The 24,052-nt window shown below is 38.1% G+C and overlaps 1 protein-coding gene across 16 annotated transcripts in view; it reads right to left on the reverse strand.

Annotated features, from left to right (window-relative positions):
• Positions 1–24,052, reverse strand: part of SUGCT (succinyl-CoA:glutarate-CoA transferase) — an 840,768-nt gene that overhangs the window by 427,689 nt on the left and 389,027 nt on the right. For 14 of the 16 annotated variants that reach the window (XM_059397231.1, XM_059397230.1, XM_059397222.1 and 11 more), the window contains exon 12: positions 14,048–14,150. In XM_059397231.1, coding sequence (XP_059253214.1) covers positions 14,048–14,150 — 103 coding nt within the window. Of the gene's footprint in view, positions 1–9,886; positions 10,573–11,728; positions 12,640–14,047; positions 14,151–24,052 lie in introns of those variants that run through there. The other 2 variants (XM_059397235.1, XM_059397226.1) reach the window with 2 other exon arrangements.

A 24,052-nucleotide genomic window follows, 5' to 3' on the forward strand; every position in this document is an offset into this window, starting at 1 on the left:
ACTCAGCATAATCTCTTCCAGTCCCATCCATATTGATACCAAAGTTGGGTATTCATCCTTTCTGATGGAGGCATAATACTCCATTGTATATATGGACCATATCTTCCTTACCCATTCATCCGTTGAAGGGCATTTCGGTTCTTTCCACAGATTGGTGACTGGGGCCATTGCTGCTATGAACACTGGGGTAAAGATGGCCCTTCTTTTCACTACATCTGTATCTTTGGGGTAAATATCCAGTAGTGCCATTTCAGGGTCATAGGGAAGCTCTATTTTTAATTTCTTAAGGAATCTCCACACTGTTTTCCAAAGTCGCTGCACCAACTTGCATTCCCACCAATAGTGTACGAGGGTTCCCCTTTCTCCACATCCTCTCCAACACATGTTGTTTCCTATCTTGTTAACTCTGGCCATTCTAACTGGTGTAAGGTGGTATCTCAATGTGGTTTTGATTTGAATCTCCCTGATGGCTAGTGATGATGAACATTTTTCCATGTGTCTGTTAGCCATTTGTATGTCTTCATTGAAAAGTATCTTTTCATGTCTTCTGCCCATTTTTTGACATGATTATCTGTTTTGAGTGTGTTGAGTTTGAGTTCATTTTTTAAAAAATTGTTTTAAAGATTTTATTTATTTACCTGACAGAGATCACAAGTAGGCAGAGAGGCAGGCCAAGGGGGGTGGGGGGAGGGAGCAGACTCCCTGCTGAGCAGAGAGCCCAATGTGGGGCCTGATCCCAGGACCCTGAGATCATGACCTGATCCGAAAGCAGAGGCCCAACCCACTGAGCCACCCAGGCACCTGAATAGATCCTGAATATCAACCTTTTTTCTTAAAAAAGAAGGAAATTAATATTTCCTACATATGAAGTTCTTGATTTACACAGCCTTGTTAAAAAATCCTTCACTTTTAACCAAAGCCTATGTTAAGCTGACAGTCTTAAAGAATTTTAGGAGTTGATAATATTTCAGAATTTAGGCATAAGGTTACTGTCCCTTTTTCATGTGGCATGAGTGGAAGGCAGTACAGGGAAGCAGGTAGAAAAAGCAATCACATTAAAAATAACTCCCTAAACACAGTATCTGGTTTAGAAAATCATTTGTATTGCAGAAATGGTCTCTAAAGTTTTTATTTGAAAAAGAAAGAAACAAAGTGATGCTTTAAGAGCCTAGAGGGGAAGGATAGATGAGGAAATGCTGAGCTGGTAGGAAGTCAGAGGCAAAGAAAGGAGAGGAAATAGAGACTGATAAAGGATGAGGACTCTAGGGGCTTCTGGGTGGCTCAGAGGTTAAAGTGTCTGCCTTTGGCTCAGGTCTTGATATCAGCTTACTGGGATCAAGCCTGACATCTGGCTTCCTGCTCAGGGAGGAGCCTGCTTCTTCTCCTTGTCCTGCTCCCCCTGCTTGTGCTCTCTCTCTCTCTGTCAAATAAGAAAAATAAATAAACCTTTGAGAAAAAAAAAAAAAAAAGGATGAGGGCCCTAAGTGCATACTGGGTGAGTGAGGGGCACACAAAGTGTCGGTAACAGAAAGGGAGGTGCACCAGGGAAGGTGAGGGGACACAGATGATACTTAGTACTTTTTATATATGATATATAAGGCCATTTTTTATTCCAACACTTAGCCCACACGGAAAAATCCAAATCCATCAGAGTAATATTTAAGGTGCTTCATGATTAGGACCCAAGTTACACTTCCAACATCATCTTCTACCATCCCCTATAATGATTCTCAAAATACAGTTTGTACCAGAATAATTCTGGGAAATCTACATAAGCCAATTCTTGAATCTTATCCAAAGACATTAAAAACCACTGGGCTTGGTTAGCTCCAGAAATATGAAATTTAACAAGGCCCCTGGATGATTCTAACCCAGGTGTTCTTTTGGAGAACACTGTAAAAACACTACCATAAAACTTTTACATTTGTCTTTCAAAAGGAACAATAAAGGGGAGACCATACATAGCAAGGTGAGGACAAGGAGACCAAGAAGCCCAGCAGAGCACCGTCAGACCTTCTTAAAGGTACAAGTGTAAGTGGAAGGAGGGTGAGCACAAAGTACAAAGTAAAAGAAATTAGCACATGGATACTCTGACAGGCCAAAGAACTTCAGGATGTCCCGAAAAGGCAAGGTGGAATGCAAGCAGGTAAGACTTCTGAAATGATGGAGTAAACTGCTCAGCAGACCCTTTTCTCAATGACATAGCAAGTTAGCATGTGGAAATTAATGTGAAATATAATTTTAAATCCCTGGAAATTATTGTGAGGGCATACAGCAGATGAAGAAATATTCTCTCAAGAAAACCTACTGAGTCTTAGAAAGAAGTGAGAATCTGGCACTGGAGCCGTGGCTCACTCCGCTGATATGCCCTCTCCACCACCACTACCAAGCTCCAGAATTCCATGTGATGAAAGCTTTAACCCAGCACTCTACTCCAAGCAAGTGAGGCCAAAATAATGGGAGCTTGCTCTCTGCCAAACTCTCACTCTGGGATTATAGTTGTATCCATTCAGGACAGGCGACTATATCTCTGACTTCCCTTAGACTTCCTGAAGCTATAGTCCAGGCAGGCATAGCTGGGAGGACATAGTAGGTCATCAAAATAAAGAGCTCCCCAGCTCTCCCTGAAGCCACTGGCTTTTTTGATAAGAGAGGATGGAAATTCCACGCCTACTGACCTAGGTGGGGGTTGTTGAAAACAATAGGGATCTTTGTGGAGGGCAATTAAAAGAAAGGTGGTAGCTCCAGAACAGAAGCAAAACAGCAGAGAATCACCAAAACTTTAGAAGAGAGAACCAGGGAAAGAGACCTTTGGGGAAAGCCTTCCTGGGATCATAAGCAACTCTTCACGGTAAGGAAGGGGTGCATGCGTCCCAGGCTGTGCCCACTAGGAGCAATCAGAGCCAGATGTGAAGACAGATCTGAAAGCATTCACCACGCTGCACCCTGACCCATCAAAAAATCAAAAGCCTCACTGGCACGGGCTCAATCTACCAAACACTGACTTAAGTATGCTATTCTGACCCAGGAGTGATGTCTAGGAAGCTACGCTTAAAAATCAAATCTCACTTATCTTTGGAAGTCTGGGAAACTGAGTGCCCAAGGTTGTGCTCTCCCAGTAGCAAATCACAGAGGGAATCCCCAAGCTATTAGTCCTTGCCTGAGAGGAGGGAGGAAAAAATTCCCTTTACTGTGACAGCAGCTTCCAAGTCACACAAACAACCAACCAAGTCACACACACAACCATACAAAGCATAAGAATCTAACTGGCTAAAATGGCCTTCACCCAATAAGTGGCTTATGCCAACTTGGGAGAGACCTGCGGGTAAAAGATAAAAGCAGGTGGAAACCATCTGAGCTGGGACCTCAGTGGTTAAGGGTGTTGCAGGTAAAATGGACTTCACAGAATTGGTGCAGCCAAATCACTGCTCTTTGACCTGTTAAGAGACAGACAAAACAGTTCCCAGGGTCAAAGCAGATCTAATATGTCCAGATATCAACAAAGAATTATGAGACATGCAAAGAAACAGTAAAGTGTGACCACTACACAGAAAGAAAATGCTGGCAATAGAAACCACCTCTGAAGAGGCCCAGATGGTAGACTTAGCAAGAAAAAACTTCAAAGCAGCTATTATAAATATGTTCAAAGAACAAAAGAAAGCCATGCTTAAAGAATTAAAGGAAGATATGAGGACAATGTCTCATCCAAGATATCATATCAATAGAGACATAGAAATATTCCAATTATTAAAAGGAACCAAATGGGTTCCTTTTGCAGTCAAGATTAACTGAGATGAAAAATTCACTGGAGGGGCTTGACCCTGTATGTGAATTGTCAGAAGAAAGAATCAGCAAATTTAGAGATAGATGAATAGAGATTATGCAATCTGAAGAGAGGAAAAAAATGAAGAGAACAGAGCATTAGAGAAGTATGAAATACCATTAAAAGCACCAACATATACATAAATAGCGGAACCAGAAGGATATTTGAGAAAGAGAGGAACAATATCAAAGAAATAATGGCTTAAAACTTTGCAGATTTCATGAAAAACATTATTCTATACATTCAGGTTCAGTGAACTCTAAGTATGATAAATGCTAAGAGACTCACACACACCCACAAACATAAACTTAAAATATTGAAAGACAAAGAGGAAACCCTTAAAGGAGCAAAAGCAAAATGACATACAAGGGAGCTGAATAAGATTAACGTAACGTCTCATCAGACATCATGGAAGTCAGAAAGAAACATATTAAGAGTGTTAGAAGTAAAAAACTGTCAAATAAGAATATTGTATCCAGCAAAACTATCTTTCACAAATGAAAGCATATTCAACATAATCCCAGTTATACCAAAACAGGGAATCTGTTGGTAGCTGACTTATTATAATAAATATCAAAGAAAGTTCTTCAGGCTAAAAGTAAATGATACCACATAGCACTATAAATTCACCACAGATAAACAGAATAGCAGTAAAATAATCACACAGGCAATTGTAAAAATGATATAATTACATATTTTTCCTTTCTCCTCTTGGCTGATTTATTTTTTTTTAAGATTTTATTTATTTGACAGAGAGATCACAAGTAGGCAGAGGGGCAGGTAGAGAGAGAGAGGGGAAGCAGGCTCCCCGCTGAGCAGAGAGCCCGATGCGGGACAAGATTCCAGGACCCTGAGATCATGACCTGAGCTGAAGGCAGCGGCTTAACCCACTGAGCCACCCAGATGCCCCTCTCTTGGCTGATTTAAGAAGCTACTGCAGTATACAATCTCTATATAAGTGTAGTGTTGGGCCTATAACTTATAAATGTAATGTATTTAACAATAATAGCACAAAGGGAGTGGATAAGGGCAAAAGTGTGTACTGGATTGAGGAAAGGACATCAGATCCAACTCAAATCTTTAACTCAAATCCATATGTAGAAATTAGGGAAACAAGATAAAATAAAAAGATTAATATAAAAATTCTATAAATATGTATTTGATCTCATTTGTTTTATCAGCTGTCCTGAAATATTTAATATAACATATTATTTAGAGTAATAATTATAATGGTGTATTGTTGAGTTGATAATATATATAGATGTGAGAGAGAGGAGTAAAGTTTCCATATTTCACTGTAAAAAAAAAAAAAAACAGTATAAAACTGAAGTCAATTCTTTTTTGACCATATTCCCATCCCCTCTTAATTCTGGCAACCATCAGATTGTTCTCTATGTATAGGTCTGATTTTGCTTTTCATTCACAAACATTTATTCATTTGTTTTGTTTTGTTTTTTAGGTTTCACAGAAAGGTGGAATCACATGGTATTCGTCTTTCTCCAGGACCTCTAGGTCAATCCATCTTGTAGCAAGTGGCAAGCTCTCCTATTTTTTATGGCTGGTAATATTCCAGTGTGTGTGTATGTGTGTGTGAGTGAGACCTTCTTTATCCATTCATCTATTGATGGACATTTGGGTTGCTTCTCATATCTTAGTTATTATAAATAATGCTTAAACAAACATAGGGGTGCAATATTTCTTTGAATTAGTGTTTTCACTTTCTTTGGGTAAGTACCCCATAGTAGAATTATGGGTGAAAGGTAATGGGAGATACAGGCTTCCAGTTATGGAATGAATAAGCCACGGGAATAAAAGATGCAGCATACGGAATATAGTCAATGGTATCGTAATAGTGTTGTATATGATAGATGGTGGCTATACTTGTGAACACAGCATAAAGTTGCTGATTCACTATGTTGTACACTTGAAACTAATGTAACATTGTGTGTTAACTACTCAAAAAGAAGCTGAAGTCAATATAGTTGAAGCTGAAGTCTGATAAAGTTAAGGTATATATTATAGGCCCTAAAGAAATCAGTTAAAAAAAAAAAAAAACTCAAAATGTCATTGAAAGTTATGACAGAAATTAAAATATTATACTAGGAAGTATCTACTTAATACAAAAGAAGACAATGAAAGGAACCAAGGACTAAAAAATACAAGAGACACATAGAAAACAAAAAGAAAAATGTCAGGTGTAAATCCAACCAAATCAATAGTAACTAAGCATGAATGGTTTAAACAGTTCAATCAAAAGGCATACATTTTCAGAGCAAATTAAAAAACACGGGATCCAACTATATACTGTCTACATTAGAGACACTTTGTATTCAAACATGCAAATAGGTTGAAAATAAAAGGATAAAAAAGATGTACAATGAAAACAACAATCATAAACGAGAATGCAGGTCAGTGGGTTAAGCCTCTGCCTTCAGCTCAGGTCATGTTCCCAGGGTCCTGGGATAGAATTCTGCATCAGGCTCCTTGCATGGCAGGGAGCCTGCTTCCCACTCTCTCCCTCTGCCTGCCACTCTGCCTGCTTGTGCTCTCTCTCTCTCTCTGACAAATAAATAAATAAAATCTTAAGAGAGAGAGAGAGAATGCAGTGGCTATACTAATAGCAGAAAACCGATATTAAAACAAAAAAATATATAACCAGAAATAATCATCTCTTTCTTAAGATGATAAAGGTATAATTCTTAAAGATGGTATAACAGTGGTAAGCATATATGCGTGTAAGAAAAGAGGTCGAAATATATGAAGCAGAAACTGACTGAAAGGGGGGACAGACACTTCCTGAATAATGGCTGGAGATTTCAACACCCAACTTTCAATAATGTGTATAGCAACTAGGCAGAAGATGAAAAAGGAAATGTAAGAATTAAACAACGGTAAAAACAAACAACAGACATTTAGCATAGACATCTAACAGACAACTCTAGCATATTCAAAAGAATACACACTCTTAAGAACACAGAGAACATTCTGCGGAACTGATCCCATGCTGGGACATAACATAAGCCTCAGTGAATCTAAAGGAGCTGAAATCAGTCAAAGTATGTATTTTCAAACACAAGGAATGAAATCAGAAATCAGTATTAGAAAGTTTGAGAAATAAATACAAATGTGGAAATAAATAAAAACACTTTTAAATAACCAAAGTTCTATAATTAACCCTTACATTAATGGCTAATTGATTTTGAACAATAGTGCCAAGAAAATTCAATGGGAAAATATTAGTCTTTTTCCAAATGATACTAAAGCAACTGCAAAATAGTGAAGTTAGACTTCACATCTTACAGGATACACATGCACACACACACACATACTCTCTCTCTCTCTCTCTCTCTCTCAATGGATCATAGACCTGAACGTAAGATGTAAAAACTATAAAACTCTTAGAAAATATTGGAGTAAATACTCATGTCCTTAGATCAGCAATGGTTTTTTAGTACAACACCTAAAGCACAGGTAATCAAAGTAAAAGAGACAAACTGAGAATTCAGGCTCCATTTTTAACTGCTGAGTTCTTACAGAATATAGAACTCCATTTCAAGGTCTCTGTAAGCTTTGAATACACCATTTCGTACCTCTTTCTCCTTCATCATTAATCATTTTAGAAAAGTTCTTCAAACATCAGTGGTGTTCGGTCCCTGTCAATCACTGCTCATGTTCAGCACTACCAATAATACAACTAAAATACTTTTTAATGTAGTAACTACAATAAAATGATAATGAAAAATGTTTTCATTTGAATAAATCTGTGAAATCATAACCTTTAATATTGGCTGTAAGAAAGAAGGAACACATATGGAGAGAATAACTTTACAAAAAAAAGGAAATTTTCGGATATTCTCAGGTCACAATAATTTCAAAATCACTGAACAGTAGAAGTGGAAACCCTCCATTAAATTCCTCTTAATCACTGAGATGGAACTTATGAGTAATATGACAAACTGACTACAAAAAGGCTTTAAAAGGATAAAGAGCTCTTTGGTAAGTTGGGAGATCAGGTTTCCAGTTCCGGAATGAATAAATCATAGGAATAAAAGGTGCAGAGTAGGGCATATAGTCAGTGGTATTATAATCGTGCTTGGGTGATTAAGACATTTTGCAACCCTTTGTCAGGTTTTAAACTTTTATTAATTCATTAAATAGGATTCCTTATGCTTATTACTTTTCACTGCTCAAACACCCACATTTCTGTGTAACTCTTCTGTGACACTGGACACAATTTACCTTAAACTGGACTGGAGGACCTCCTTGAATGCTTCATAGCTTTGTCTTTGCTAATTCACTGTTTTCCGTCACACTCTCTCCTTGCCCAATACCTAATACAAGACTATGTGTATAGTATGGGATACATAACATAGTCTTGTACAGATAGAGACAGAGAGGGAGGGAGGGAGAGAAAAGGAGGGCAAGCACGTGACAGCCATCAATTACTATTTACTAAATGAATGAATGGATGTCTGACTGAGTGAATAAGCGATTACATTCTCCTTTGCCCTGAACCACCTCTCTCACATTTTCACAAAAAGATCAAAAGAAGGCTTTTTTCTTTAACATAAATTCTACAATCTTATTTCCATCAACATCAATCAAGTAATGTCCAAGGCATTCTAGTTGGCTAGCTAAGTATATTTGTGTTATAATTCAAAGAAACTGGTGCCTCCAAATTTCTTAGCTATATTCAAAAAAAATGAACGTAAAACACCAGTAATGTTGTGCTACATCCTTAGTTTTTATTTGACATTTCATTGGTTTTCCTCTTACATAATAAGAGATGAGGTTTCTTGCATTAGGATTCTTCTAAACTCAACAAAATAAAATATTACTCCCCCATACTTTGTTTTAATATAAAATTGAAGGTTTAAACTCTCCATTTTTATTTCATTTAATCCCTTAAACCCTTAAACCTAAAGCATATTATTTCTTCAAAAATTTAAAGTATTATCCCCAGATATCATAAGACAAACACACGTAATGTATCTGAATTTGTTCACCACCTGAAGTACGTCATGTATGTTTGGAGATACATACAAAATTTATTTTTTTTACTCCTTTGTCTACCAGGGATTATTTCCAGACATATTGTTTTGTCTAGATCTTCATCAACTGTTTTCCAGTTGCAGGGAACCCTGCATGTATGTGTTTCCCAGCAGTGTAAGCACTGAGTGAGCACATAATTGTGCTTGAGGTGTATAAGCCCACCAGGACTACCCAACCACATTTCAATAAATATTAGCTAATGTCATGGAGAAGGCAATCTTTAAAACGCATCAACAACGCGTGGGTGTGGGTATGTCTGTGTGTGTGTCTGCACCCACGTGCAGAAGCGCGTGCACGCCTGAGTGTAGAAAGGGCTTGAAAAACAGCTTTGTATTTTGGGGTGATTCTGACACTTACTATATGAATTTTGAAGGACTTTTTTCCCAGATGCTCAGATAGTTTGCCAGAATGTGCTAAAAAAACAAATCGCCTGGAGAATATGAGCTAGCCTAGAGATTAATAAAGCCTCCAACTTCACAGGCTTCCACAAATAATGATACGAAAACAACAGATAATTTGAAGCTATCAAATATTTCAATACTTTGCTCTGTTTGCTTCTATGACATATTCATCCCATACGAAAGATTTCCTAAAGGAGTTGTAATGGCCTTCTGGGACAGGAAGAAGAAGGTTTCTGTAGAAAGTGTTAAATTAATTTTGATGGTGATACAAAGTTAAGGAAGGTTTGTTAAGGGATGGCTTGCTGCCACGGGGTGGGGTTTTGTTTTGGTATCCTTTTAGAGCCTGCAGGTGTTTGGCACCAGCTAAAATCAGGGCCAGCTGTGATATTTCAGTTCTGATACTTCCCTCCCAATAGTTCTCAGAAGTGATGCTTTGGGGTGATGTCTTACACCTGATGGATTCAACTTGTGTGGTAGAAATGTGAAGACTGTTAAATAACACCAGTTTGGCGACACCTGTTGCCCTCTCTTCCCCACCCATGGGTCATGGCATCAAGGAGGAAAAAACAAAAAAAAAACAAAAACAAAACATTAATCAGAGATTCGGTCATTCATATCTATGTATATTTTAATTGCACAGTTCGGTCGAAGAATACACTTCAAATCACCAGATACGCGGTCTTAGGCAAAATACAAAAAAACAGGATCACACAATCTCTTTTGATTCTCATGGTAGATAATGATGCTGTTAACTGCGCTCATCGGTGGGATCCGTACCTATTTTTGCAGGAATCTGAATAGTTTCTATTAAAAGCTGCATTTTCTTTTAAGTTTGTTTGGGTTGGAAAACCTCAAACCACAATGCATTTCATGCACATGTTCCCCAGGGTATGTTAAATAGGACCATACTGAGGTCATCTAGCAAGTTTTTTAAACTTTTTAAGAATTCCTTTAATGTACTGCACAATCTTGGCCTGGTTAAAAAAAAAAAAAGATATTTTAAGAGAGCCCTTAAAAAATGACTCTTAAAATCTACATGCAGATAATCAATATTACACAGTTCTACAGAATACACAGAATTTTCCACAGATAATTTATCACCGAGGGAGAAAAGCAATAAAACTACCACTAAAAGGCTTTTGGATCAAAATTTCTCTAAGCTCTCAGTAGATACAGGCCCCCCCCCACCCCCGGGGTTCTTGACTGACTTAACAGTGGACGCTTGGAGGATCCTTCCAACCTTTCCGCATCTGCAGCAGATAATCAGAGGCTCAAAGGTGACGGACAACCTCTCATCTAGCCAAGAAAAAAAAAATAAATCATCTGCTCTTTCAGCAGAGCCAAAAAATCAAGTTTCCTCAGAACAGGAGGCCATGATGAAATTATTTAGGTTAGAAATAGTTACTCCCATCACGTACACTTTTGTTGCCGAGGGAGCCCAAACCACCGATGAAAGGTGAATGGCCACCGGAGAAGCAGGCCCCCAGAAAACCCTCTCTTGCATTGGATGCTTCTGATTTTTTTTTTTTCTTTTTGGTTAGACATACCCCTCTGCACTTCCCCAAAGCCCCACTTCCGGCGCCACGTTCCAGGCCCCGTGCTTCACCCCATGAACTTCCAGTCGAGCAGCTTGGCTGCGGCGGAGCATGCGCGCGGGGAGCCGGCCCCGGGCCAGCCGCGCGGTCCCATGGCTGAGCGCGCAGTGGCCTGGTCCATGCACCCGGAGCCAAGAAGCTCTGCAGCTCATCGGGGGAAAAACAAGGGAGGACACCTTAAACGGAAAGGACACTTTTACGGAAAACAAAAAATAAGAGGGTTGCAGCAATCAGGAATGATGAAGGGCTGAGGGGTTCTTGGCACAGAGTGCGCGGATGCCTTTTTTAAAAAGAATTATTACAGCTTGATTTGTAAGCCAGGGATCCCCGGTCCCACTGCCGCATTGAATTTGTTTGTAGCCACCAAACAAAGGAGTTTTTTAAACAAAAACATAACCTTTAGCAAAGGTCTCCACCAAAGAAGGTTTTTTTTTGTTTTTTGTTTTTTAACCAAAATATTACAGTAAATAAGGGTACGATCATAACCGGAGCTAATACCGTGTCTTGCACCTTTACCTCTGGCAAACCCTGCTGTCCTTGATAAACATTATCTCATGTAACAGGACAGTATAGAAAAAAGATCCTATTAACACCACTTTATAGTTGAGAAAACTGAAGCCCAGTAAGTTTATAAAACTGCCGAGAGCTAGCACTCCAGGGTCTTAACCATGATGCAGCGCTTTTCAACACAGGTTTTCCAAATAAAGGCTATACAAAGAGGTTGTCAGCCCCACCACTGGGAGCACAATAGCCTCTCTGTCATTTGGAAAACTTATACTACTTGGCAAGTTAACCAACTCATTCATTCACTGAGCATTCATTCATCAACAGCATTTACTCTGTATCTGCTATCTAAGTCGATTTTAAATTTATTTTATTTATTTTTTCAGAAAGGAAGAGAATTACTAAAGTCATGCTAAATCCCTAACACTTGGTACGTAAGTACAATAAAGGTTTGGCAAATGAATTTTTTTAAGTAGTCCAAAAACATAATTGCCTGATTTTTTTGCACTTTACATTCCTTCCAATATTCAAAATGATAAGGAGTTCTTTTTAAAAGAGCCAAGTGTCCTTACCTCTTGGGCCAAACAGTTCTACACACAATGGCCAGAGTCATCCGTGTTAATTTTTAAAATGTAACAATACTACATTGCTCTCTAGTCTTTCTAAAATTCCAGGTAAGCTTTATGTGCACGTTTGGTATTTTAAACTGCAAAGAATGAGATTATATATTAAAGAGACCAACTCTACTCTTGGGAGCTTGGGTACAACTGTCAGTAATTATCACTGGATGATTAAGAATTTTTGATGTTAGAATGGTAACAGTTAGAATCTACTTTTTGGTGGATAAGAAGGCAATTTTCAGAGACTCCTGGGGTAGTAGCAAAAGCCAGTATCCTGGCTGAGGTAATAGCAATCTTTTCCATTTGAAAAATGACTGAAGTGCTAAAAATATGCCATACCAATATTAGAAACTACTAAGGGTCCAAGAGTTGCCATAGAACGATTAAAGTAATGAACCGAACTCCAAGGGAAAAGTGGGAATGAAAATCCTAACTATCCTATATTCAATCTGAAGCAGCCCATAAAATGAACAACTTGAAGGGTGGAACCTTGGTTCCTTGTTCATCAAAACCTAGACAATAGGCAATGTTAGAAGATACCCAGAGATTTTTAAAATAACGTTCTTTACCTTGGTGTCTTTGTGCCTGAAGAAACACAGGTTGAATGATGGAAATGCCGATGATAAAACTCTCAGCAATGATCTCTAGAGAAAGGTGCCCTCAAATCAAGTTAAACGCCAAATCCTACACAGCTGGTACCACTTTTCAGCAGGAAAATAATAGTAAAGCCCACCCCTTCCCCCACAACAACTTCGAGCCAAAGCTTGGCCTCATTCGAAGCTACAATGTGAGAACACTGGTCCTCGGGGTCTGGTACATTTCAGAGCATGCGCACTGCAGCCTCGGGGCGAGGAGGCATCTATCACCAGACATTAACCCGCTGATGCAGCGGGGACCTGGTCACATAAACTCACTATGTATCCAGCGTATCCAGCGGGACCCTTATCTCAAATACTTATTGGCCACTGTTTTATTCTGGACAAAGCCTTGCCACATTCAGGTTCTTGGCAGGAAGAAAACACTAAGCAGAATTTCTGAATCCATTCATTTTTTTTCTCCAGTAAATATTGTCAACCTTGAATTAAACACGTGTCAATTCTCCTTGCAGCAGATACTCGTGTAGAAGATAGGTACCAAAGTTAAAGAGTTAAGTCAGTTTTCAACAAAGTTCTCCTCAGAAAAATCATCTTCCATTTTCAGTACTTCATTTCAAAGAAAAATCGGTTACAATATAAAGAGTCTTTTCAGGCCTATAATTTTGAAGAGTTGGAAGCTGCTAAGATATGTGAACAATCATAGTGAAAGCTTCGTAGAAAAATGGGGTTCCTCTACCTTTTGGGATTAATATGTGACTCTGAGAAACAGTAAATTGCTTGCAGTGATACTGATTAAAGTAATAAATCAAAAATTTTTGGTAGCATCTAAAAATAATAATTTGAACAATGTTACAGAAAAAACCTCATTTTTTCTTTCAGGTGATCCTTATTCCTGGGGCCCAAGAAGAAGTCTATTAGAATTGTACAGTACAAACCTCTATTGAAGTATGATTGATTCTTCACAAATAATGTACATTATTAATCATATAAAAGCCTCCCATTTGCAAAGTTAACTCTGACTTGCTTTGGATACTTTAAGATAGCCATCTGGTGAGATGTGGGCTCTAACTAAAAACTATACAAACTAAATAACAACTGTAAAAGTTGTCATACTTCCTTCTACACAGAATGTTCTCTGAGGGCCTGAGCCCAATCTCTCAATTGTCTACATTTCTGATTTTTCAGGAGACACAAATGTCCTGAACTTGCAAACTTTATGTAGAGACTGCTGCAGAAATACGTTAGATCTGATGGGTATGACTGTAGACAACCAGTTCTAAATTGATTCTTTTTACTTCGGACTCACAATCTAATGCCACCATCAAAAATCACATTATGTGACGGAAGCCCGTGGCCAATGGCTCACGTGTATTTATGTGAATCAAACTGGATAAAGAAAGAGAGGCAATTTCTTGTGTTTTCAACTTCCATGTACTAAAAAGTTCAAAAACCAAACCTGGGGTTCTGCAAATACGTTCTTCATGTCGTTGATTGGGCCATATGCAACCCCACTGCCTTCGAAGAGGTATAACCATTTGCTGGTCATTTCTTCTTCAAACCTAGGAACAGACCCAAAAAAGAGGCATTTTTTACAAAGAAGGTACAACATTTTTTCTCATATGGCCCTCTTTGGAAGCAACCAGTAATGACAAGAATATGTTCCTTGGCTTTTCTTTGTTTCTAGTTTTGAGGATGTTGCCTAATGAAAACAACTTTGACTTGCCCAGGAGTGGTTAAGAATAGCCACCCGGCTCCCATTGTTGGAAGGTCTACCATTAGAGATATAATCCTTCCTATTTCTGACCCTGTGTGCTTTCTGACAGAGGATCCCTTGCAGAAGACACAGATTGTGTGGGGAATGGTTTTAACTGAGCTTAAATTGCTGTGGTATTGAGCACTTTATAAATACAATAATATAGTTGCAATTGGGAGGGGATGTCATTGTGCAAAGTGTTTTTTAGGTCTCAGGCATAGTAGTACATCAGTAAGGTAAATTTCTCAAAACAAAAACAAATGTAGTTTTAAAAGAAAGCTATATGTTTGGGGTGCCTGGGTGGCTCAGTCAGTTAAGCGTCCAACTCTTGATTTCAGTTCAAGTCATGATCTCAGGGTCCTGGAATCAAGCCCCACCACTCAGGAAGGAGTCTGCTCTCACTCTACCTCTCTCTCTCTCTCTCTCTCAAATAGACAGTCTTTAATTTAAAAAAGAGAAATATATATGTTCTACCTCCATTATATTTAAAATATACCAGAATTAACAGCCGCAACACAACTTTAGCTACTTATTTGCAATACTACTTACTATTCAGAACAAATCTAGGTATGTGAAGATGGATCTGTTTAGACAGCAACACTCAAATCCAGCCACGTCCTTTACATTAGACTTCAATTTACATTAGACTTCACAGATAAAAAGCTTATTTGAATGACTTTGTTTTCTCTCTTAGGTCTCAAGGAAAGGGGACCCAATTCATTGATGAGATTCACTGTTTTATATCTCCTCTTGTTAAGACAGTGGAACAGAAGTAAAATCTTGGATCCTCAGTCATAATTTGTAATATACGAAGAATATAGAATCACTAATTTTTAAAATAGCAAACTATTTCTAGTTAAGTAATAATCTAAGTGAAAAGAGATTTTTTTAAAAAAACATTAGGTAAAATAGACTATTGGCAGCAAGCAGAAGGCTTCACTACTATGGGCAGGCAAGTGGAAATATAGTAGAAATAGTATTCACAGACTTCTACTCAGCAATCATAGACATAACTAGAATTAATCTTAGGTTTGCAGATGCCACAGGAAATTATAATGGAGAATGCACTATTTCTTCCACCATTTACAACAAGGGTGGAAACAATATCAGTACTTTGAGGACACTTTTCTAATCTCACCATTTTGATGAATAAAGATTTTCCATTGTCCATTTTAATTAAAGGCGGTAATGTTAACTATGCCTACTTAGTACACAATCAAATACTTCACCTCTACATACTGAAAAGCATTCTCTTATGGGAATACCACCATGCAAGATGAAATGTCTTCTATTAATCGATTCTTCATCTTATTTTTTTTTTAAGGACTGTTAAAATCATCTCCTGGCCAAGACTTCCTAAGACATATATATCACCAGAATGATATATGCTGAAAGAATAAAAGAGATACTTTGAACCTGGAGCCCTTTCAACTGGGTGTCAATCATTTAAGTTTCCATAAGCAGAGCATTATCGTGGCTAACCTGATAAATTTTCAAGACAAGTGAATTTATCACCACCGGACTCACCCAAGTGGCCTCAAAGATCTGCACAGAAAATGCGTGTCAAGATCCCAGCAAACCACATTCAGGGAATAGATGAAGTTTTAGTATTTATATAAGCTTTTCACCACTGGGCAAGAGAGGGGGATTTATTTCATGTTATGGAAAACAACGGATGCACGTTGGAAATGAGACTGGGGAGCGAGACAATGTCTGGAGCTGCAGTGGTGACCACTGTTTGTGGATGTGCGTGGGCGTGGGCGTGGAAGTGTTCATAAATGCCTTCAACTCGGCGGCCAGAGACAGAACATTGCGGCATTCTGCTGCTCCCAGAGGACACATCCATCATTTTCTTCTGAAAAATCTATCTCTTGATCTAAATCTGATGTGGAATCTTCTCCTTTATCTATGCAAAAAAGCTGAAAGCACATGTTTTTATTAACCACAAAAATGCTGCTTAAAAAAAAAATGGAAAGAGTTGCTCTAAATCACTTAGGGCAAAACAGTACTGAGAATAAGACAGGAAGGGTGTCCTTCCATGTAGTGTAGGAAGCCTCAAAGCTTCGGCCTCCTCTGGGAAATTACTTGGAAAACTCTTAAAACAAGTCAGACTTCATTGTGAACTTGCTAAATCAACCCATATATTCAATTTTAGATTTTTGCTGAATTCACTTCCTGTCAAGTGACTCATTTAGGAAGATGTAACATTAGTACTGAGGAAGGACCTGAGTTTAAATATCTTAGCATCAAAATGTTACTTAAAGAACAAACAAAAAACTTCTCTTTAGAGAATGGATTAAAGCTGCAGCCAAACCCAAGACAAGAGACAAACTAAGAGATAGAGGCTGTGAAGGTAGTGTAGGACATAATTCTAACATTAATGATTACTAAATGCAGGTTACCATATCTTGTAGCTTTTCTCCTCACGAGCACATTGTAAGGGAAGTATTATTCTCATATGACCAAGAAGAAATTCAGGTTCAGAGAAATTAACTCACTTAAATTCATAAAGCTTCCTCCCCTCACCATACTTTTTTGAGGCATGACAGGCCAATAAAAATTATATATATTTACTTTGTACAACATGGTTTTTTAGAGTGCAGTGCTGTGCAGTGCAGTGATTTAATACAATACACATCATGAAATGATTACCACAATCAAATTAATTTACACATCCTTCACCTCATGGTTATCATTTGTGTGTATGTGCATGCGTGTGTGTGTGCGTGTGTGTGTGTGTGGTAATATTTAAGATCTACTTAAGAACATTTAAGTATGAAATATGGCATTACCTCCAGTGACTGATTCTCAGAATTTTTTCATCTTATAACTGAAAGCTGGTACCCTATGCTCAGTTTCTCACCATTTCCCCCACACCCTAGTGCTGGACAACCACCATTCAACAGTCCGGTTCTGTGAGTTTGACTTTTTAGAGTCCGCACATCAGTGAGATCAATGCAGTATTTGTATTTCTGTGTCTGGCTTATTTCACTTAACACTTCCATCCTCTATAGCTCAAGATACATCTCCTTACACTAACACTCATTCATTCCTGATGCTTTTTGCAAGAGTTTGTTTTGTCCCAGACATGGGGATTACAAAAATAAAAACGTCCCTGTTGTCAAAGATCATACAGTCTAATGGAGAACACCGCTAAGGGAATTGATGATTTGTGGTGCAAGATGCCGAGACAAAAATGAGTGTCCAGCCTAAAGCTGAAGTACCAAAGCAGGAGACCTGAACTGGGCCTGGGGAGTCAGGAAGGAGTTCAAAAGCCAGGTGACATTTGAGCCAGCTGGCTGAGGGATAAGTTAGCATTTTCGATGTGGGAGATGGAAAGAAGGGCTTTCCAGAGAGAGCAATGTGTACAAAGACCCAACCTGGAAAAATTCTGAAATCTCCTGTGCCCTGAGTGGCAAAGGATAAAATGGGAAAAGAAGGTTAGAACATGAGTGCAAGGCATCTTGTCTGCTATGCTATGGCTATTGCTTTGCCACTGGCCATGAGACACCCAGAGAGGTCTTTCAGTGGGGGGCTGACATAATCAGTGTTAATACAGGGAATGGAAGAATCCAGATGAGACAATAGGCAAAAAAAACTTGACAGGAGGCAACAGACTCTCTCCCTCTGATGCATCTTTAAATCTCCCCTTCTATCAATACCTTCCATGTTATTGTCAATAATAAACAAGTCTTGGGGGCACCTGGGTGGCTCAGTCAGTTAAGCATCTGCCTTCTGCTCAGGTCATGATCCCAGGGACGCAAAACTGAGCTCCACGTTGGGCTCTCTCCTTGCTGGGGACCCTGCTTCTCCTTCTTGCCATTTACCCTGCTCGTTCTCTCTTTATCTCAAATAAATAAATAAAATCTTTCAAATAATAACAATTTTTCATTAAAAAAAAGTTTTCTGGACATTCTTAGCTCTTTTGTTCCTATCCTATTTTCCATTTCTAGTCTGCCATGACTGCCTAAGGCTCTGAAATTTGACTTGTACACCAACACCTTTTCTTGCCCGATCACTAAGGGTCTTCAGGGACCATTCCCCAATATTCTTTTCATAGTCCTCATACTATATGTTCTTTGTGCATTTGATCCTGTTGACTATCCTATCTTTATATCCTATGCTATTGTACTTAATGCATTTTTAATACTTCTGTGGCCATTTCTGTTTCTTTTATTAATTATTTTACCTTTTTCTTCCAGTCCCAATTTCCTTTGTACTCTTTTACTCATCTCAGTAATCCTGTCATCTCCATGAAGATGATACCCAAATCTATTTTCAGCCCTAACCTTCCCCAAGTCCCTCTTCCTAGCTACCATGGGGTACTTCTACTTAGATCCACTATCACCCCCATAAATACGACATGCCCATAAATGACTAAGACTTCCATTTCCCCCATAAACCTTGTATTTCTCCCTTGCCTGAATTCACACTCTTGGCTAAATTGGGAAATCTTTCTTTTCATCACCTCCTGTAATTTACACATCATTGGCCTGTAGAATTGACTTTTCAACAGTTAGGTTTTATTTATCTAGTCCCACTGTTCCTACCACAATTCAAGTCCCTTGATTCTTCACACTTGAAATATAGCAACAGTTGATTAAAACTTATTGCCTCCCAAGGGAAACAAGGGCAAAAATGAATTATTGGGACTTCATCAAGATAAAAAGCTTTTGCACAGCAAAGGAAACAGTCCACAAACCAAAGACAACCTACAGAATGGGAAAAGATTATTTGCAAATGACATATCAGATAAAGGACTAGTGTCCAAAATCTATAAAGAACTTAGCAAACTCAACACCCAAAGAACAATCCAGTCAAGAAATGGACAGAATACATGAATAGACATTTTTCCAAAGAAGACATCCAGATGGCCAACAGACACATAAAAAGATGCTCAAAATCACTCGGCATCAGGGAAATACAAATCAAAACTACAATGAGATACCACTTCACACCAGTCAGAATGGCTAAATTAAACAAGTCAGGAAACGACAGATGTTGACGAGGATGCGGAGGAAGGAGAACTGTTGGTGGGAATGCAAGCTGGTGCAGCCACTCAGGAAAACAGCATGGAGGTTCCTCAAAAAGTTAAAAATAGAGCTACCCTATGACCCAGGAATTGCATTATTAAGTATCTACCCCAAAGATACAAATGTAGTGATCCAAAGGAGCACTTGCATTCCAATATTTATAGCAGCAATGTCCACAATAGTCAAGCTATGGAAAGAGCCCAGATGTCCATCAACAGATGAATGGATAAAGGAGATGTGGTATATATATACAATGGAATACTATGCAGCCATCAAAAAATGAAATATTGCCATTTGTAATGACATGGATGCAACTAGAGGATATTATGCTTAGCGAAATAAGTCAATCAGAGAAAGACAATTATCATATCCTCTCACTAATATGTGGAATTTAAGAAACAAAACAGAGGAGCATAGAGAAAGGAAGAGGAAAATAAAATAAGACAAAATCAGAGAGACAGACAAACCAAGAGATACTTTTAATCATAGGAAACAAACTGAAGGTTTCTGGAGGGGAAGGGGATGGGAGAAGGAGTAACTAAGTAATGGGCGTTAAGGAGGGCATGTGAGATAATGAGCACTGGGTTATAAGTTACAGGTATAAGGTATAAGTTATATAAGGTTATAAGTTATACACAACAGATGAATCACTGAACTCTACCTCTGAAACTAATAATACACTATATGTTAATTAAGGGAATGTAAATAAAATTAAATTAAAAAAATAAAACTTATTGCCTCCTATTTTCCTCCTTTCAGTAAAACGAATTTTAGTTATGTCTCAAATCTGTCCAACTGTCTCTTTCCCAAGGATAACTATCTTCTTTCACACTAGAGAAATAGACTGTTTCCTCACTGCTATACACCCACAACTTAGAAGACAGTTGGCACTCAGTACTTGCTGAAGGAATATACAACTAATTGGTCAGAATTACAGGGTCTCAGTCATATTTCCTTGAATTAGTGGGGTTGATTACTTTATCCCCAAATCTTCCTGAGTCTAGGTTTATTTAGACATTGTGGCTAGGAGAAGGAAGACAATTTGACGGTCTTCATTTTAAATCAATATCACAGTATCTTCTCTTTTCCTTCTTTTCTTTTCTTTCTTCTTCCACCCAGTCTCTAAATTTTTCATGTCTTATCAAAAATAAATTTCAAGTTCCCAAGAACTAACTTACAAACATAATATTTCAATGTAGGGACTATGTTATCTAGAAAATTATAAGATCTTAGGAACTCTAAAGACCTTAAAAATTATCTATTGTTTAGTGCACTTGGGTGGCTCAGTCAATTATGCACCTGACTCCTGGTTTCAGCTCAGGTCCTGATCACATGGCTCAGCCTAGCATTGGTTTCCATGTTCAGTGGGAGTCTGGTGGGATACGCTCTCCCTCTGTCCCTTCCCCAACTTGTGCACTCTGTCTCTCTCAAATCAATAAATTATTATTTTCCGTATTCTACAAAACCATCCTATTATGTGCATTGAAAATATTTCTAATAATAAGGAGCATACTGGCAACTCAGTTACTATAAGGATTCAAACACAGGAAGTGTACTAGAGTAGAAAAGGCAGGAGATGTAGATAGATCTGGGTTTGAGTCACAGCCCCCAGCACCTCCCACCCATATGACCTTAATAAAAATAAATAAATAAATAAAGATATCAGTTAGTAACATTCACAATTTTTCAAATCAAAGCTTAATTCTCACAACAGTCCTGTGAGATAGCTATCATTATTATGCTCATTTGAAACATGAGTAAACCAAGGTTAAGAGAGTTTAAGTAACCTTTTTAAGTCACATCAACATTAAGTAGTCAAGCTGGAAGTCTATCTTGCGTTCTAAGCCCAAGTGTTAACCATCACTTTCTACTGCTTGATTCTAGTTAGCAAAATCCAGAACAGACCAGACAAAGCTCTGTGAGTTATGTGCTGCCAAAGACCAGTCCCACAGAAGGCTGAAAAAGGAGTAGTTGAAGCCTAGCCTCTTGACTTTAGTCTTCACTGAGAACACTTTATGTACCAGACACCACAGGAAATACTTTGCACATATTATTTCTAGTATAATGATCCTGTAAGATGAGTTTTATGATTTTGATGACTAAAGAAATTAAAGCATAGAAAAGTCAAGTAGGGAGGTATATGTAAGAGAAAGCTACTAGCTCAAATCTATCAGCTGGTGGGATCTTGAACTGGTCTTTCTCTAAGCTCATTCAATAGGGTAGACCAGCTAGAAGTCAGCATCAACCCAGTTAAGTCCAGCACATAGTGCCACCCTTACCATAGCAAATCAGAGCTGGGGGACAGAAGGAAGTTAACCCTGTACGGAGTGAGTCGCCTAGGCTTCAATATTCCCAATTTCTTTCCCACTGACCATTGATCAATTCTATGGTCCTATAACATCTCATAATATTGACCACCATATTCCAGTCTTATCTTTTTAAGAATCTTATGAGAAAGGACAAGTTATCCCTATTTCGAAGATGAAAAAATTAAAGTGTAATTGAGACTCATACTTCGGTCTTTGTATCCCAGGCTCAGAGCTCATCTCACTATGCACTGCTGCCATTTATGAAAGATAATCAACAAACAAATCCATAAATGAAATATATTTCCTAACCTCACCTAGCTTTGTGATGTTGGGTAAGTTTTTTAACTTCTCCGAGCTCCAATTTTCTCATCCGATGTAAGAAAATTATAGTTATAGATTGCTTAACACAGCACCAGCATATAGGGAGCACACAATAACTGCTATTTCACTTAGTAGTAGTGTCACTCACACTAAAAATAAATACAATAATAAAATGTGTCTAAAATTGAAAATCCAGGGAAGGAATTTTAACAATTCATATAGCAGACCTTATTTATTGCTGATCAACTCTCAAGATATTCTAGGGTTATAAAAGTATAAGATACACATGTCAAATCATTATGATGTGCACCTAAAACTAATATAATGTTATACATCAATTACAGTTAACCCTTAAACAGCATTGGTTTGAACTGTGTGGGCCCACTTACACACAATTTTTTTTCAGTAAATACAATACAGTAAAGGTATTTTCTCTTCCTTAAGTTTTTCTTTAAGATTTTACTTATTTATTCAACAAAGAGACACAGTAAGAGAGGCAACACAAGCAGAGGAAGTGGGAGAGGGAGAAGCAGGCTCCCTGCTGAGCAAGGAGCCCAAAGTGGGGCTCCATCCCAGGACCCTGGGGTCATGACCTGAGCCGAAGGCAGAGGCTTAATGGCTGAGCCATCCAGGTGCCACTCATTTTGATTTTCTTAATAACATTTTCTTTTCTCTAGCTTATTTTATTGTAAGAATACAGTATATAGTATATATAACATGCAAAATGCATTAATGAACTGTTTACATTATGAGTAAGGTTTCTAGTCAACAGTAGGCTATTACTAGTTAAATTTGGGGGTAGTCAAAAGTTATACACAGATTTTCAACTGTGTGGGGGTCTGACCGCCACATTGTTCAATGGTCAACTGTATATCTCAGTCAAAAATTATTTTTAATTTAAAGATAAAAAGCCAAAGTCTCTGGGACTTCTAAAGTGTATATGCTTGCTACTCGTTATCTCTTTTTCTACAAAGTATCACTGTTTGTACTGAAGCTTCTTGGGGACTGGTGAAGACACGAGTATCAGGAATCTCCACTGGTCTTCACTATACATGGAAATCCCAGAGTAGCTAGTGACAATGCAGAAATTTCAGACTAAGCAAACACATTTCACCAGGCTAGTAACCCTGAGAGCTGAAACAGTTTAAAGAGGTATCAACATCAATATAGTTTGTAGAGAAGCCACGGAGGTTAAATCTTGTCTTTTTTTGGTCTCATCCCGTGGTTCAGAGGAAGCCCAAAGTCTCAGTTCCTGTTGGTGATAATGCCTACTGGGAGTCATGCTGTGTTCACAACTAGGTAAGGTCCCATTTCCCTGAGACACTTAGGCGCCCCGGGACAAAATTTAAAAGTCAGTGACAGCAACTTGGAGCCTTTACCCTTTATCCTTACCAACCACTAGACTTTGTGAGATGCTCAAAGACACTTTCTTCCATGATTTTCAGAGTTTCTTGAGCAGAGAGTATGGCAAGATTTGTGGCAAAAGTAAAATCATATCCTTCTTGGTTTCATGAACCTTTCCCCACTTTTGGGTCAGAACAGAAAAGTATTTCAAGGATAAACTATATGCACAGACTCTGTGACAAGACTTTAAATCTCTGAATCCCCTCAATCATTCCTCCACATAAAAATTCAGGACTCAAAAATGTAAGTTATTTTGGGGTTCTAGTTAGTTGTATTTTCAGAGAGGTTTTATATGAAAATCCAAATGTAACTTAACTAACATTGAAATACAACTTTATGTTGCAAAAACAATCTTCAATGCACACAATGATTTATTCATATAATTGGAAATATGAATCAATTTGCAAAAAGTTCACATTTTTGCATAAGTAGAAAAGTATACCTGGTCTTGTTATATACTGCTTCTATGGTAGAGTTGTAGATTTGCCAACCATGGTTTTCTGGAAATAAATTTCAATATTTATATATCCAGAACCACACTCTTTTAAAATTTGTATATATCAGTTCCATCCCCTTACAAAAATAAATACAAATACATTTGTGGGTTTCCCCTAAGGGTGACTCTCCAGAATAGTGAAGAC

The sequence above is a fragment of the Mustela nigripes genome, chromosome 4 (assembly GCF_022355385.1).
Source record: "Mustela nigripes isolate SB6536 chromosome 4, MUSNIG.SB6536, whole genome shotgun sequence".
In the NCBI taxonomy this organism is placed as follows: Eukaryota; Metazoa; Chordata; class Mammalia; order Carnivora; family Mustelidae; genus Mustela; species Mustela nigripes.